At 50.6% G+C, this 16,499-nt stretch overlaps 1 protein-coding gene across 6 annotated transcripts in view; it reads right to left on the bottom strand.

Moving 5' to 3' along the window:
* Positions 1–16,499, bottom strand: part of PPP2R2D (protein phosphatase 2 regulatory subunit Bdelta) — a 43,704-nt gene that overhangs the window by 5,262 nt on the left and 21,943 nt on the right. For 3 of the 6 annotated variants that reach the window (XM_082407987.1, XM_082407989.1, XM_082407986.1), the window contains 7 exons: positions 12,948–13,045; positions 8,893–9,058; positions 8,376–8,488; positions 4,957–5,134; positions 3,209–3,373; positions 788–957; positions 623–714 (listed from right to left, as the gene is read on the bottom strand). In XM_082407987.1, coding sequence (XP_082264113.1) covers positions 623–714; positions 788–957; positions 3,209–3,373; positions 4,957–5,134; positions 8,376–8,488; positions 8,893–9,058; positions 12,948–13,045 — 982 coding nt within the window. Of the gene's footprint in view, positions 1–622; positions 715–787; positions 958–3,208; positions 3,374–4,956; positions 5,135–8,345; positions 8,489–8,892; positions 9,059–10,933; positions 10,955–12,947; positions 13,046–13,200; positions 13,310–16,499 lie in introns of those variants that run through there. The other 3 variants (XM_082407988.1, XM_082407991.1, XM_082407990.1) reach the window with 3 other exon arrangements.

Below are 16,499 nucleotides of genomic sequence, written 5' to 3'. Positions count from 1 at the left end.
AGGTCCTCTGCTCACTGACACCCTTGACAAGCAGCACCCGGCACAGAATCCATCACAGACGATGCAAGAGCATCTCCTTCCATCACGTGAAGCGTGGCATTCCGTAGAACACGAAACACAGACCTCTCGGCAGCACCGCCATCACCTTCAGGACATGCACAGCCAGGTGGCGGAGGCCTCCGGCCGCCTCATCACGAGGCAGACCACGGACTCACACCAGCCACCGCCACTCTGTCCAAGCACAGCAGCGGCTCTGAGGTCTCGTCCTCCACTTGTCCCCGAAGGCAAACTGGAACGTGGCCACCCCACACAGGCCACAGTAACTAACCTCCCCACCGCCTTCCTTTCACTCATCTTGGAAATAACAAAAAATAAGAAATTATCATCCACTAAGCGTTTTAAAAACAGCCAGTATGAACCTCGTACTACGCTTGCTGTTTACATACAGGTGGAATCGTAAGCAAGGTGGGAAGTGGGCTCAGACGCCCCACGTTTCCACCGTGCTGCGGCCGCGCCTCCCAGACGGCCTGGAGAGCCAAGCCCATCGGGACTCCTCCTGGCAGCCCGGCCCGCCTCCGCGGACATCAGCGTGCTTCGGGCCTGGTCACGACGCAGCGCTCACCTGTCGCAGCCGTTCCAGCAGCACTCAAACTTGTCAAAGATGCAGTCATTTTCGTACAGGGAACACAGCTTGCTTCGAAGGTACTCGTGGACCTTAATGAAAGTACAGGAAGGTCAGAGGGACGGTCGCGTGCAAGGCGTGGCAGGGTCCATGCCGCGGCCTCACCTGGTGGGTCTCGACAGGCCGGCTCTCCATGTTGAGGTCCCACACCTTCACCGACAGGTAGTCTCGGGTCATCATGTACCGACCGCTGTGGCTGAATTTCACGTCGGACACAGAAGAGATTATTTCTGAGAAGAAGGACCTACTGCTGGGGTCTTCCGGCTCTTCAAAAACTGGAAAATACAATGTTTTCAGCTTCTGTTTAAAAACCAGAGAACAAATCATTTTAAAGTCCAAGCGAGACTCGGGCCCTGCCCTGGCACCGCTGCGGCCTCCCATCTTCCTGAAGCACAGGACCCAGGCCCTGGCCTGCAACCCAGAACGCTGCTCGGGCGCTGAGTGCGGCCTGCTGAGGCCCCTGCATTAACCTGACGCTTCCCTGCAGACCCTCGGGACGCCAGTCCCTAGCAAACCGCGCCCCAGCCCGACCCTGGCTCAGGAAGATGCACAGGGCGCTACAGGAGACGCCGACACGGCGCCCCGAGCGGCTGCGAGTGCACTGCGGGGCCCGGCCCTTAGCCGCGAACGCCTGGGTCAGACTGAACACCGGAACAGTCCCAGCCGCCAAAGCCCGTCAGGAAAGGGGTTTTCCTTCACTATTCAACAGTCCAGACTTAGGCTAACAAAACCAAACTGCTAGTTTCAGAAAGATTCTACAGGCTTCCTTGGCAGACCTTTCTTTCCCTGACACTTCTGCTTTCTCAGCAGTAACTCGAGTGCCCCCTCACTCGCCCCCTGCCCGGGCGCCAGACCCCAGAGCCCCCAGCGCACTGTTGAGCTTGTGGCTTGGTGAACTTTGGGTGAGGATTTCTGTACTTCCTTTCATTTGCAGTGGCTTATGATTTTCTTTTTTTAATGTAGGAACCTATGTTTGTTGAGTCTGCATTTGAAGTTGATTATAAGCAAGCTGGTGGCAATACTGAGCATTTACTCAAATAAGTAACTTTGCTGACAAATAAAACTACTCTTGGAATCTAAAAGTGTTATTCACGAGTGTTGTCTTGAAAACATAGGCCAAACATTAGAAAAGACTCATTTTTCATTGCAGGAATTCTACTAAAGTACAAAGTTCTTTTAAAACACACTATAGGGGTTTCCCTGGTGGCACAGTGGTTGAGAATCCGCCTGCCAATGCAGGGGACACGGGTTCGAGCCCTGGTCCGGGAAGATCCCACATGCCGCGGAGCAACTAAGCCTGTGTGCCACAACTACTGAGCCTGTGCTCTAGAGTCCAAGTGCTGCAACGACTGAAGCCCGCGGGCCTAGAGCCCGTGCTCCGCAACAGGAGAAGCCACCGCGATGAGAGGCCCGCACACGCAACGGAGAGTGGCCCCTGCTCGCCGCAACTAAAGAAGGCCCACAAGCAGCAACGAAGACCCAACACAGCCAAAAATAAATAATTAAAATAAATAAATTTATTAAAAAAACCCAAAAAAACAAAAAAAACACACTATAGTGGACTTCCCCGGCGGTCCAGTGGTTAAGACTCTGCGCTTCCACTGCAAGGGGCACGGGTTCGATCCCGGACTGGGGAAGATCCCACATACCATGCAGTGTGGCCAAAAAAAAAAAAACAAAGAAAACCACAAACCCCCAAAACCAAAAAATAAAACTGCAAGAAAACCCCCCTCCCCCTACACTTTAGCCTCAAAAAGAGACAGAACGAGGCAAAAAGGCTCCTAAGAACCAGTCATCAAGGACACTTCCCATCAGGCTCTGCTGGAGCTGCCCCACTTTATGACGGGAGACACTCTGGACAGACTGACCGATACACTGACTTCGCTGCAGGACCAAGCGTCCAGAACACGACAACCCGTGGCGCTCTGGGCTGGGATGGCGTCACTGCTCAGTACTTGGGAACGTGTTGGCAAAGTTCCCAGGACACACTCTGTATGTCTTGTGACACACAGACTTCTGGTTTTCTACAAAGTAGGGCCTGTTGGTTATGGCTAAAAATAAAAACAAAGCCAAAGCTCTCCTCACCTAGAAGGACTTCAAGACTCAGTGGATGAAAGGCTAGACTTTCACCTGAGGGAACTGGCTTCAGGTTCAGCGAAGATCTCTGGGAACAGAGCCCATTCCGAGAGCCGAGAAATTTCGGTCACAGGTGGCCTGCGTCTCCAGCCTCAGCAGAGGTCCTAGTGCGCAGAGGTGGAGGCGACAAGGGGCTCTCACTGGGCCCACCCAGGGAGTCGGACGCCGCATGGAAGCGCTGGCAGGAGCGACCTGCGGGCTCCACCGCGGCGCCACAGAAGCGGGCCTGTCGCTCCGCATCCCGCCAGCAGCGCTGCGAGGACCAAGGCCGGGCCTCTGCTCGCGCAGGCACACGCGTAACAAGAAGCATCTCTAAGTCTTCGGAGGTGGCTCAGCGCCCAGACAACACGGGCCCTGGACGGGACGTTTATATACACGCCCGGCACTTACACTTGGAGTGTCGGTCGCACAGGGCGGAGGAGCGCATGTCGCACAGCCTGATGGTCCCCTTGCTGCTGCTGTAGACGAGCACGTTACACTGGTGCGGGTGGAACTCGGCCGCCGTGATCACCTCCGTCAGCTCTTCCATGTTGGCCGGCTTGATGTCCACGATGTCTGAAGCGCACAGTTAAGGCAGGGCGCTCGCAGGCATGAGATGACCCACGTGACGAGGTTTCAGAGATTAGGTGTGCAGGAGGCGATTACACGTACTGTATGCCGGGCGAGCACACCGGTAAGAGGATCTACGTTAATACACTAATCAGACTCCAGTAACGTGCCCGACGGGCTACATGCATGCAGACACGAGGGCTGCCTTCATCTCGCTGCTACTGCTAGCATTCTAGGAAGAGACTTTCCCAGCAACATAACACACATTAAAAGATAAGGAAGCAAGTGCCCATCTGCACAAAAGTCCCATACTAACATCCACAAAAATGACACAGACACACGAGTATTGCCAGGTTCCAAAAGATTCTGCTTTGTTAAGTATCTGACACCAAGAGCTTGCTCTAAGTAGTCAGAACAACGTCACATGGTAGGTTGCCAAATACAGAAATCACTCAACTGAAAAAACAAGGAAGTGTACAATTTGGCTTTGGGCCAAGATAGGATAGCAGAAACAGATCACAACTAAGGAAGCTAAAAAACTTGGTGACACTACAGCTCAAGTCTCCAGACATCAGACAGCGTGGGCAGGGACCCTGGAGGGACTGGAGCCCTACACTGCCTGGCACGCCGTTGTGGCTGTCTCCAGGCCACCAGGCAGAGTGGGCACCAGGCTGAGCCCGCGGAAGCATACGAGGCACGCAGGGCCGAGTGCCCGAGAAGAGTGGCCAACAGGCTCTGGAGGACCGGTCAGCAAAGGCCTGTGAGGACACTGCCCAGCTGGGGAAGGAGCCACGCCCACAGATGAGAGAACGGCACCCCAGCTCATGCGAGAGCTCGCCAAAGAGCAAAGCTGGGCTGAAAGCGAAGTGGGAGGTGAGGAGCCACGAGGGCACCAACTGGCCCCTGTGAGTGGATCCAAGGTGTTTTTAAAGTGCTAACAGATAGGGACTTCCCTGGTGGCGCAGTGGTTAAGAATCTGCCTGCCAACGCAGGGGACGTCCTACAGGTTTGAGCCCTGGTCCAGGAAGATCCCACATGCCGCGGTGCAACTAAGCCCATGCGCCCTGACTACTGAGTCTGCGCTCCAGAGCCCACGAGCCACAACTACTGAAGCCCGCGTGCCTTGAGCCCATGCTCCGCAACAAGAGAAGGCACCGCACCGCAACAAAGAGTAGCCCCCGCTTGCCACAACTAGAGAAAGCCCCTGTGCAGCAACGGAGACCCAACGCAGCCAAAAATAAAAAAAAACAAAACCAAAAAAACATTATATATATGTATATATATAAAAGTGCTAATAGCAGAAAGCACATGCCTGTTTCTATGCTGAATGATCTCAGTTGCAATGAAGGGCATCTGAAGCATGACGGTGGGACAAAATCTTTAAGAAAACCACGAAAGATACGACTGCATAAATGAACCCTTCATGAATTAGAGTCCTCACAAATCATTGAGAGAAAATGTGAGCTTCCAACAGGAGAAAAAAGTGACAAAGGACAGACTCTGAGACAAAGGGGTATAATGAAGATGAGAATGACCTATCCAAGAACAATCCTATAAAAATGTTGCGATATCCATCTGATGAAGGATACTAAAACTTCTATCTGTGATTTCTAAATGCCATAGATTAATTCTCAGGTCATCTGCAGAAAGATATGTTTCATGATCACTATTTACTGAAATGGAATTTATATGATATGTGTGAGCATTTGCAAAAATTCGTCGTGGACTTGCTTCTACCATAAGGTCCATGGGCTTCAATATTGGGACCTAAAAATGGAAGGAAATAGGAATTCAAAACAAAGATCCCAGCAGCATAAAATCAGAACAGTTACAGTAGGTAACAAAAAGGAACAAATCTGTATGCACAGTTAAGTAACAGTATGTACAGACAATACTCCAAACAAGCAACAGCTTCTGGCTGCTCGGTAAGCAGATGGCCCCCGACACTGATGCCTGATGTGGGGCCTGAGTCGAGCCCCCCTTCCTCCTCTGGCCTCGCAGCCATGGCCTCCAGAGTGAGAGCAGGCGCATCGCCTCGTCGCCCCCCCACCCCCGCGCCCTGCAACAGGGCTGGGCGTGCGGGGTGCAGGGACTGGGCGGGGGGAGCACAGGAGAGGCCTCTCCTGACCTGGCGCCCGCGACACGGCACGTTCAGCCTGCAGACAGCAGCGGAGCTGCTCACTTAGACGGCAGAGGCATGTCGGGTACGTACGTTATACTTCAGTAAAAGGCTTTTTAAAAAAGGCACAGAAACCCCGACTGCGATGAGTGCTGTGGTCAGGAGGGCTCCCAGGGAAGGGGACGTCTGCACAGAAAGGGAAGGGGACGCCTGCACAGAGAGGGAAGGGGACGCCTGCACGGAGAGGGAAGGGGACGCCTGCACGGAGAGGGAAGGGGACGCCTGCACGGAGAGGGAAGGGGACGTCTGCGCGGAGAGGGAAGGGGACGCCTGCACGGAGAGGGAAGGGGACGCCTGCACGGAGAGGGAAGGGGACGCCTGCACGGAGAGGGAAGGGGACGCCTGCACGGAGAGGGAAGGGGACGCCTGCACGGAGAGGGAAGGGGACGTCTGCGGGGACGTCTGCGCGGAGAGGGAAGGGGACGTCTGCGCGGAGAGGGAAGGGGACGTCTGCGCGGAGAGGGAAGGGGACGTCTGCGCGGAGAGGGAAGGGGACGTCTGCACGGAGAGGGAGGACAGGTCAGCCGGGCGCAGGACGAGAGGGAGGAGCCAGCACAAGAGTGACCACAGCCAAAGGCACAATCGTGGGTGACGGTGTCACATGTGAGAAAAAAAGAAAAAAGGCCCAACATCACTGACATCTAGAGAAGCTTTAAAATCAAAACAAAAAACTAAAGTGTGCTATTTTTTAAATTAAAAACCCAAGGAGTGTACCTAGAAAGGGTAGGAGAGAATCTCTTAATTTAGTTTTCTCCAGCCAAAATGCTGTAAAAATGAACTTGGGGAAACATGTATAAAAATACTCCCCTCATTTTAAACCAGCCAAGCGCTGAGCACACGCTTCCCTCCTCTGGTGCAGGAGCTGTTGGTTCCACGAAGGACAGGACAGACCCGTCATGCCCTCTAACAAGTCTCTAATTAATCAAAATGCGAGACAACTGTAATATGGATAACAGAAAGAGCCCCTTTCTGGCACCAAAATAATTTAAGAGGAGAACAAAATTTCTGTTCCCCTTTCAAAATTTTGTTTTCCTCTTCAAGTTCAAAGGAGTCCATGAACTCACAAAGGTAAATCCACATACAGAGTGACCTGGCCTGCGATCTCTCCCCCACCGCACCCCACCCTGCAACTGTGATGACCTCACACCTGTCACATGCTTCGCCACGGCCCCCGACGAGACCAGCTTGGTTAGGCTAATTGTAGAACAGCAGCCTTGACCAGGGCGAAGACTGGGCCTCAGAAGCCCTTACAGACTTCCCACAGCCGGGACGGACGTGAGCATCACGGTGGAGAAGCAGGCCTGGCTGGGAGGCAGGGGGCTCCCTGGAGAGGGGGAGCGTGCCGGGCCGGGTGCAGGGGAGAGGCGGCCGAGACAGAATCGGTGCACCCACAGGGCACCCCAGGCCTCATCCTTCCAGCGCACTTACAGTTTCCAAGGAGCAGTTTACATGGTGGTAACTGTAAAACTAGTGTTACTGTCACCAACAGTGATTTACCTACAAACTGTCACAAATTCACGGGTGGGAAAGCAGCAGCATGGCACAGAGGATCCACCACTTGGATCAGAACATCTTGGTTCAAATTAGGGTTTAGATTTGAGCAAATTACATAGCTTTCTTGGCCTCAACTCCCTGGAAACAGGGCGATACCACTGACCTACGAGGTCCCACCCCACCCTTCTCCTCGGCAGTGCTTACCTGTTACACCCACTGTGCTCCTGTCGGGAGCACCCCCTGCACGCGGGGCTGCGACTCCGTGCTGGGCGCCCGCTGCCCCAGCACCTGCGTGCACGCGGCCAGCAGAGCACGGGGAAAGAGATCGAAACCCACCACACGCACCCTGCGCTGGGGCCCTGTGGGGCGCGGGATGGGGAGCTTCCTGCAATTCCGTGCCCTCCTCTGTAGCTCCTCAGCTACTAATACAATGTGTCCACTCACTAGGTCTTCACTTGATAGATCACACTTCCGCAAAGGGTTTAAACCTCGCTGAAAAACCAACCAACCGGCCAACAACTTTCTAATGAACCAGGCGGTCGGTTCGGGGAGCGCCTGAGTGACCGCTGGTCTCCGCTGTGGCCCGGCCCATCGGCAGCACCCCGGGGTCTTACCAGGGCGCATCTGGGCAGGACTCAAGCTTGTTTAACCTCCTTCTCATACTCCATTTAATTAAAGGCACCACCCCAGGACACTAGATTTTAAATTGTACTCAATTTCACAGATGTTAAAATGTGAAAAAAATCGAGATATTAGAATTGATAAAACACAGTCATTTCATACTGTACCTAGGGGCACCAAAGAGGGAGTGAAGAACTTATTTAAAAAAAAAGAAAAAGAAGAAGTAATGCTGCTCATGGATTGATGGGCAAAGAATTCTGGTCAGAATCTGCCTTAGCTAATAACTCAGAGGAAATCCAATGAAGGCCATCCTGCTGGTCCACAGGTCATCTCTCTATCTGCAACCCACGCTGCTTCCTCCAGGGACGTGTGCTGAGTTCCAGCTGCTCCAACCCCACCAATGGGCTACTCTGAACCTTCACAGTGAAAGGCAGTGGATGTACTTAGAAAGATTTGTTATGGAATTAAACCGGAGTCTTTTCTTTAGTAGTAGTATATTTTCTGAAGACGTGTGACGTTTTTGTTTTTGTGAGACTATGAGGACTTCCATTGTAACAAGTATACATAAAAATGATTACAAATAACTTTCAAGATCAAGAAGACAGACCCCACAGTATTTCTATTTAACAGTACTCTCTAAACAGCCGACTTAAGCATTGTTACTGATTAATCTATGACAAGTACCGGCTAGGTGAAAGAAAACGTGACGTGTACCCGCAGTGCCGTGACGCTAGACGGATCTCGAAGTCGTCCGTCTTCATCTTGTAAGTTACAGCCTTCTGCTCGTTTATCCCGTTCACTTATTTTCCATAATTTAATAGTTTTATCTGAAAATAAAAACCTCATTCTCCATATTCAAAGAAAAACCATATATCATGCACCACTATTAGCTGAGTATCATACAAGAAAACTCTGTGGTTCTATGCTGGTTTATAAGCTAGGAGTATTTGAACATTAGTACTTCCAGTTGTACATGAACATTTTGTTTCCTACACTAAGTAAAGATGTAGAAACGTCTGCAGAGTTGAGAAATATAACACTGCGAGTGTGTGTGCGTCTGCGTACTTTGAGTTTTCAACCTGTCACTTCCTGCCTACCTAATACTTTACCCTCCCCCTAAGTTTAAAGCAGAGATAACCTCCAGAAGGGTTAAAATCAAAAAGAATCTACACGCAGAAAATTAAAAACACAGCCTCAACTCAAACGGCCGCATAAGGAAAACAGCTCTTACCATTTGTCGAGAGCAGAAAACGAGCAGCACTCTGTCGTGGTAACCACCTAATTTTATTGATTTTTTCTTCAATTTCTAGACTCTTCAAATAGTCAAACTCTGGTTCGTGACTTTGAAAGGTACTGTAAACGTTATATTCCCCCCTGGAATGAGGGCGGCTTTTATTCTGCAAGGAAACATGAAGCCATTTTAATGAACAAAGCACAGTGCAGAGAAACGTTCAGTTCTCCCAATTTGAATATCAAATGACCACACACATTTTTAAAAGTTAATAAAAATCCTGGGTCAAAAAAATGTCAAACAGATGACGCTCAGAATTACTTTACTTGGAAGAAACAAATAAGAGAGCCGACTCCCCAGCCTTCTCTTCCACTTCTGGGCATCTGCTCTAGGGCAGGGTCTGGAGTCGAGCTTCCCTGCGTGTACACTGGCTCTGGTCACCTCTGCGCTACTGGAGCAGCTTTGAGAGAGGCCGAAGGGCCCATAGAGGTGGCAGCGGCTGCAATCTGGCCCCGTGGAGAGTCGGCTGAGCTGGCCCAAGTCCTCCAGGGGTGAGCCACAGGGACGCACACTTCCCCATCACCTGTGACAGCCAGCCAACACACACCCGCGCCACCAGGGAAGGGGACTGCTAATTGGCAGAGTCACGAATGGGCAGTTATGGCAAAGGAACCAACGAGGGCAAATCCTGCAGCACGTGTAAGAGAAGCAAGTTGCGTGAACACACCCATAGTAAGATACCTCTTGTGCAAAATTTTAACACACACAAAACAATTCTACACATTGCAGTAAAAACAAAAGAACAAGCTATCGCCAACTCGGAGGAGGTAGAGGGATAATAAAATAAGATATGGAAGTAACATGGAAAGATAGAATGGGGGAGGGACACAGCACGTGCTTCATCTACATGCCCAGGGTTTCCTTTTCTAAAGGAATAAAAGCCTGAGTGGTGGGTTCATAAGTATATTTATATTAATCCCTGAAATCTTCTGCATGTCCAAAATGACATTTTCTATGAAATAGTAAATATTTCATAATTAAAAATCAAGGAGACCAGTATTTTAATTCTTGTTCTATAACCAGTATCTAAAATCTTACATTTTTAACACATTAGTGTGTGTGTCAAATAAATTGAACTAAACAAATAACCTTCATGTCTAGATAGACACCCCTTTACGTTTCTGCATCAAGATCATGTAGTATGAGAAAAATCTCCCCAAACCACCTACATCTCTCTACTGCGCTGCCCCGGGAAGTAAGTGCTGCACAGCCCTTGCGATCAAGCACTCCTCAGCAGGACCGCGGAAACCCCTACCACGTGTCCCACGGGTGTGCTGGATTAGAGGCTTATGCTATTCACACTGCTCTCCTTCTTCGTGGCCCGCACGCTCTCTATGAAAAAGTCTAATACACCAACGGATACTTCTAACTCTCAAATGAACAAACCGAGATTGAAATATTTAAAAGGGAAAATCTGTGGAATCGGTCAGTCCCATGCTTCAGACGTGAATCTCCGAAGAAAAGCACCCATCACGGTGCTGCCCGTCCTTCCCGGGCCATTCTCTCCGGGAACAGCGCCCTGCCTCTAACGCTGCCACTAACTGCCCTGATCTCTGCCCTCAACTCCTGAAACCCAAGGCCCCTGCTACCCCCCCGGCCTTGTCCTCCACCCTGAGACCTCACATCAGCGCCCGAGGGCCTGTCCAGGGAGAGGGAGGAACAGACCAGGGGAGAGGAAGGGACTCTGAGGAAGGCTCGCAGGGCACAGTGACTGCACGCCGAGCAGGAGGGCGGAGCTGAAGCGGCTGAGACCGCCGGTCCGGCTGCTGGGGACACGGGGACGACGAGGAGAGGGAGAAGGTGGGCCTCGCTTTGTTTTGGGACATGCTGATCCCTAGTTACAGTTCTGACGTTACTGGATGGACCATGCAGAGGGAAGGCATTCTGCAGAGGGGTGGGAGCTGTGGGGCCACGTCCACAAACTCTGCTCGCCCCAGACTGACACACTAGGGTCCCTTGGACAGAGGGCTCCACCACTAACATGGAAAAAAAGCTCGAAAACCACGTTGCCACCGAGTTTCTGATGGCTCCCTCTTGACTGAACGTCCTGCACCTTCCCCAGCCAAGCGGGGTGCTGCTCTCTCCTCCAGGAACCCTGTGCGCTTCACGGATTCTAAAGCACGTGTTCTGACACCTCTGGAGGCTTGTTGCAGTTTCCGATCGAGAGCTGCTGCAGTTGGACCGGCAGCCGCCTCACCCCAGCGGTGCTGCGATATCATCAACTGTCCCTTTGATGATGGATGAAGACAGAGTCTTACCCACACTGGAAACACTCAAGTCCGCAATGAGGATTATACAGCAACCACTAAAATATCTGAAAGGCAGATGGGATACAAAACCTCTTTTTATATTAACCAAAATACGAAGAAAAAGATGGGGAAAAATGTTGCCCAGGATTTCTGAAGTTACAGTTGGTCGGGCTTATCAAATTTAAACAACTTTAGGGACCTGCTACTGTACAAATCTGTGGCAACATGGACTTAATACATCTTCACTGAACACAACATGATAGCTTCTCAAAACTAAAATACTTAACACATTTTATAGCAAGATGCTTGAGTTTTATCCTAATCTTTCGTATTTGAAGCTAGCCTATTTTTAGGTTTAAACAATGACCGCCCAAAACAAGAAAAAACTTCATTTTCTATAAGGACATCATTCAAATGGCAGACTTTACGGAGCTAAAAGTGAACTCTTAAATTTAAGATAGCTATGGCTAAGTAATCTGTTAAATAATCCTTCTGCTAAAAGTATTATTCAAACACCGCCACCGACTTTTACTTCTGTTGAAAAGGGTAAAGTATATAGTTCTTTTTAAGTAGCACTGTGTGATGATCCACCTCCAAGATTATAATTATAATCTAATTATAAACTTATCAAATTGTCTGTGAAGATTTAGAAAGATTCATGATAATATATATGATATTCACAAAAGAATTCTCACCATCCCGAACCAGAAAAAATACAATTAAAAAATTTTTAATCAACATTGGAGCTGCAACAGGTATATTTTAACCAGGCGATGTTGGGGGCCCAGGGCTTGCCCCCTACAGACGCCACCAAGTGCCCCTCTGCAGTGCAGGGCTGGCACTCCCTGCCACGAGGAAGGGAGCAAGGGCCCACCCGCCTTGACACCACAGTTGTTTTACCACAAGAAGTTAGAGGGCAGAATTTGGAGATGAAAAGCAACTGCACGCTGACCAGCTAGGAAGCAGGCAGGAAGGGCGCTCTGTCGGGAAAAGGCAAGGTGGGTACCTCACGGAACCCCCGGGCCTGGCTGCGCTGAGGCTCCTGCCTGGGGCACCTGCACAGCAGAGCCTCATCCTGCCTTACTGGGCACTCGGCGAGGCCCGCTCGCCAGAAACGAGAGACGACAGGGGCTGGCAAGGCCTGGCGATAGCTCCCATTCTCCTCTTACGTGTAACTGACAAAGTAGTGCTCCTCTCCCCTTTTCCCCCGGATGGGAAGGACCTGATAGCCAGTGTTCGTGAGTGAGGCTCATCTGTGGCTCCTCCAAGGCCCGCGTTCTGAGGCCCCGGCCCTCGAGGGTGCGGCCAGTGCTGCGGGGCACTCAGAGTGCCCGCACCAGCCAGCAGACCCTGGGGCTGGAGGCCAGCACCTCCACGGCCGGTGAAGGGGTTTCACTCGCTCCGGGATGAGAGCAGACAGATCCAGAACCCCAGCAGCCTACACCCTTCACTTGGTCCGCACCGCCGCCTGTGACAACCTGGGGCGGGGAAAGGACTCTCCGCCCGCCCTACAGATGAGGGCACTGGGGGCTTAACGGGACTTGGGGGCTGTACGTCCGTGAGCAGAAACACAGGTCTTCTCGTTTGCCCCGAGATAATTTCTGAAAGAAGGTGCTACATGGTGAATGTGATATAATGGAATCAAATGAAATCAGACACTGAGAAAATAATTGTGCTTCCTTTCTTATAAGTGATGTGAGAAGTGTTGAATGATTTCACTTGGTTTGTGGACTGTAAATTACTGACCTCTTGTTCACGCTGAAAAATAACCACTCTGCCGCCCTTGTCTCCTGTTGCAAGAAGATCTCCAGAGTGACTAAATTCCACAGTTGAGATGACATCAGCTGTCAAACAACAGAAGCAATTTAACAGTTTATGATTCTGAAAGGGGTTGTAATAAATATTAAAAAAATCAATAAAAAGGATCAAAAGAAAGATACACACATAAAAAATTTCCTCCAAGGATAAAGCAAAATTTTCATGGGAAACTTATAATTACCAAGCAGCCACTTCTTGGTTCTGGCGCCCAGAGCCCATGTGGATTTATGGGTCACTGATCCAATGCCTGGTCTGTGGCACACCAGCATTTATCTAGACTGGGTTGTCTTGATATAAGATATAGGGTAGTAATTTAGGAAATTAATTTTGAAAAAAAACAGAAACAGATAAAAGTTGGCTCTAGAAGACTGCTGCCTAACTTTATAATGCATGCCTGAATTACCTTTAAAAATAAACCTGATTCTTACATTACATTAACACAGTGACTGGTTGGCTTCTGTACAAAATAACGTTACAGACAGTACAAGTTCTAGCTTACTGTCTGGGTAAAGTCACTGCCATTGATAGCGATGACATCGTTACCTAGTGAGACACTGCTGGTCAGACACCGAGATTTCTACACCATCAACACCAAGATCTGGACATCAGCTCACAAGGGGTAAAGGCCACAAGGTACAAAAACGAAGTCAAGCCTGGAAAAGTCTCAGGTGTCCTAAGGTTAATACTTCAGGTAGAGGAAACGGATCTGGATTTACGACACAGACTACTGAATCAGGAAGAATATCCCAGGCTGGGCTTTAGGGGAAAACCACTTTCTCCATAGTTCAGACTTGCTGAGCACTAAGAATCAGACAAAGGTACGGCTCTGGTCTCCCAAGCGGCTGCTGTGAGCTTGTTTTCCGACTACAACTGGACGCTTCACCTTGGCTGCCGCAGAAAATCTCCTCTCTGGCTGCTCCGAGGAAGGGATGGATCATACAGACCCGTCCCCGCTGCCGGGGCCCCAGCTCAAAGGGCATATCCTACCAGCAACTGAGAGTGACCTCTCTGGGGTGCCAGGGCCCCAGCATCATTGAGGTCGTTAAGTGTTTACACACAAATAGCACTAAACAGCTGTTATAAACGACCTACTTACTAATGAGAAATGGACCGCAAAGTTGAAACTACTTGAAGAATGCTTCCGAAAAGTGGTCATAATATACTGCGATTCTTAAAGGTCTGCACATACATTTATTTGTTAATATACAATATCCTGGGCTTCCCTGGTGGTGCAGTGGTTGAGAGTCTGCCTGCCAATGCAGGGGACACAGGTTTGAGCCCTGGTCTGGGAAGATCCCACATGCCGTGGAGCAACTAGGCCCGTGAGCCACAACTACTGAGCCTGCGTGTCTGGAGCCTGTGCTCCGCAATAAGAGAGGCCGCGACAGTGAGAGGCCCGCGCACCGTGATGAAGAGTGGTCCCCGCTCGCCGCAACTGGAGAAAGCCCTTGCACAGAAACGAAGACCCAACACAGCCAAAAATAAATAAATTTATTGAAAAAAAAATATATACGATATCCTTCCTGCAAAATAAGTTCTTACTGCATTGGTATGGTTTACTGACATTTAAGAGCACACCGAATTCTACCGCCTGGGATTTCTTTTTTTCTTTTTTTTTTCTTAAGTCTACAGTAAGTCTTGGGGAAAGGATTAGGCTTCTTGTTAGAAGTGTCACTTTTTAAATTAAATTACCTGAAATAACCTGATTTGCTTAAATGAAACTAAAATATTCTGTATTGGACTAAAAGGAACTAAAAATTTATGTCATTTATACCCAGGGGGTGCACAATATAATATAATTAATGGTATTCTAGCTCTGTCAGTGATTTTCTTTCATTCATTCATCCATTTATTCATTTATGGCTGCGTTAGGTCTTCGTTGCTGCGCGCGGGCTTTCTCTAGTTGCGGCGAGCAAGGGCTACTCCCTTGCCGTGCGCGGGCTTCTCATTGCGGTGGCTTCTCTTGTTGAGAAGCACGGGCTCCAGGCACGTGGGCTTCAGTAGTTGTGGCTTGCGGGCTCTGGAGCGCAGGCTCAGTAGTTGTGGCACACGGGCTTCGTTGCTCCGTGGCATGTGGGATCTTCCCGGACCAGGGTTTGAACCCGTGTTCCCTGCCTTGGCAGGTTTCTTAACTACGGCGTCACCAGGAAGTCCCTGTCAGTGATTTTCAAACTTCATTAAAATGGAGTGAATCTTTTAAGAAAAATTGCATGACTGCCAGTGGTGAGAAATTATTTTCATTAGGCTACGTAAATATGTATGAACCTAAAATTAGAAATACCCTCTGTAGAATTTAGAAGAGCTCTAAAATCAAAATAAACAGACAAACTAAATACTAAAATTGCACAACCAATAAAATTTACATCACCAGCATGAATTTAATCCGATGGGTATTACTGATGCCATAGCATAAATGTGGTCCTGACCGAGGGCACCCAGTTGGGCATTTCCAAAGCACCACGGACTGTGCAGCGACTCAATTCTGCCGCTTGTTCTGCCCCAGTGCCCCGCGGCTCCTTGCGTGGCGAGAGTGCAGTGCCTTCGCGATGGCACAAAGAGCGGCGATGACGCCCTTTGCTGCAGGGTGGCCGCCTGGAGGACGCGAAAACCATGCAGGAGGCCCAGCAGCCCCTGAGGAGCATCTGAGACTTGCAGCCAAGTGTGGGGCAGGGCACAGGGCCCACCCCAAGGCATCAGGAGGAAACGGAAAGGCGTCCTCTGCCAGGCCGCCAGCGTGAGCGGGCTTCCCTAAGCGCTGTGGACGACGGCGGGGGAGTCTAAGTGTGCATCCGCGGCCTGGGGCAGGCCCCCTGCCAGACGCTGGGCCCCGAGATGGCGGGAGGTCTGTCTGCTCTGCTGACCTGCTGGGTCCCCAAGCCGGGCCCCGTCCGGTGAGGCAGGAGCACACGGCTACTCCCACTTCTGGTTTCCCAAATGCTGGCTGCCAGGAGTGGACCGTTTCCACAAGGGTTCCTCTCCAAACCACCAAAGCCCGAGAGAAAAGGCCTCAAGATTCAATCACCTGAGGTCCTTAAAGAAATGGCCAACCACAGGAAAGCCCTCCAGCTGAAAAGCCCACCTGCTCACAGACCTGCCTCTCTGCTCCACAGTGGCTCCACTTAAACAAGAACCAAGAGCTCAGGGTCGAAAAGACCTGTGAGAGAAAACGTCACAACAAAGGAGGCACACGGAGGGAAGAGGGACAGCGAACCAACAAAAGATCAGCGAAACTGACAACTACCCTGGGCAGGGAGCTAATCCCTAAGGAGAGCGATGACGTCAGAACGTGGGCCTCGCGCCTGTTGAGGTGCCAGGCGCTCCTCAAGGAAGCACTCGCCTGGACTAACCCAGGGGACCTCACCACCGCCTATGGGGCAGGCGCTGGGCACGGTATCTGCATCCCACAGTGCAGGGTGCCAGCACATCCAGCGGGGTCCTTGGAAGACAGCAGCACGCCACAAGAAAGGAAAAACACGGAAG

Source organism: Balaenoptera borealis, assembly GCF_965194805.1.
Source record: "Balaenoptera borealis genome assembly, chromosome: 10".
Lineage (NCBI taxonomy): Eukaryota > Metazoa > Chordata > Mammalia > Artiodactyla > Balaenopteridae > Balaenoptera > Balaenoptera borealis.
The sequence above is the reverse complement of the archived record's forward strand: the minus strand, read 5'-3'. Positions and strand labels throughout refer to the sequence as shown.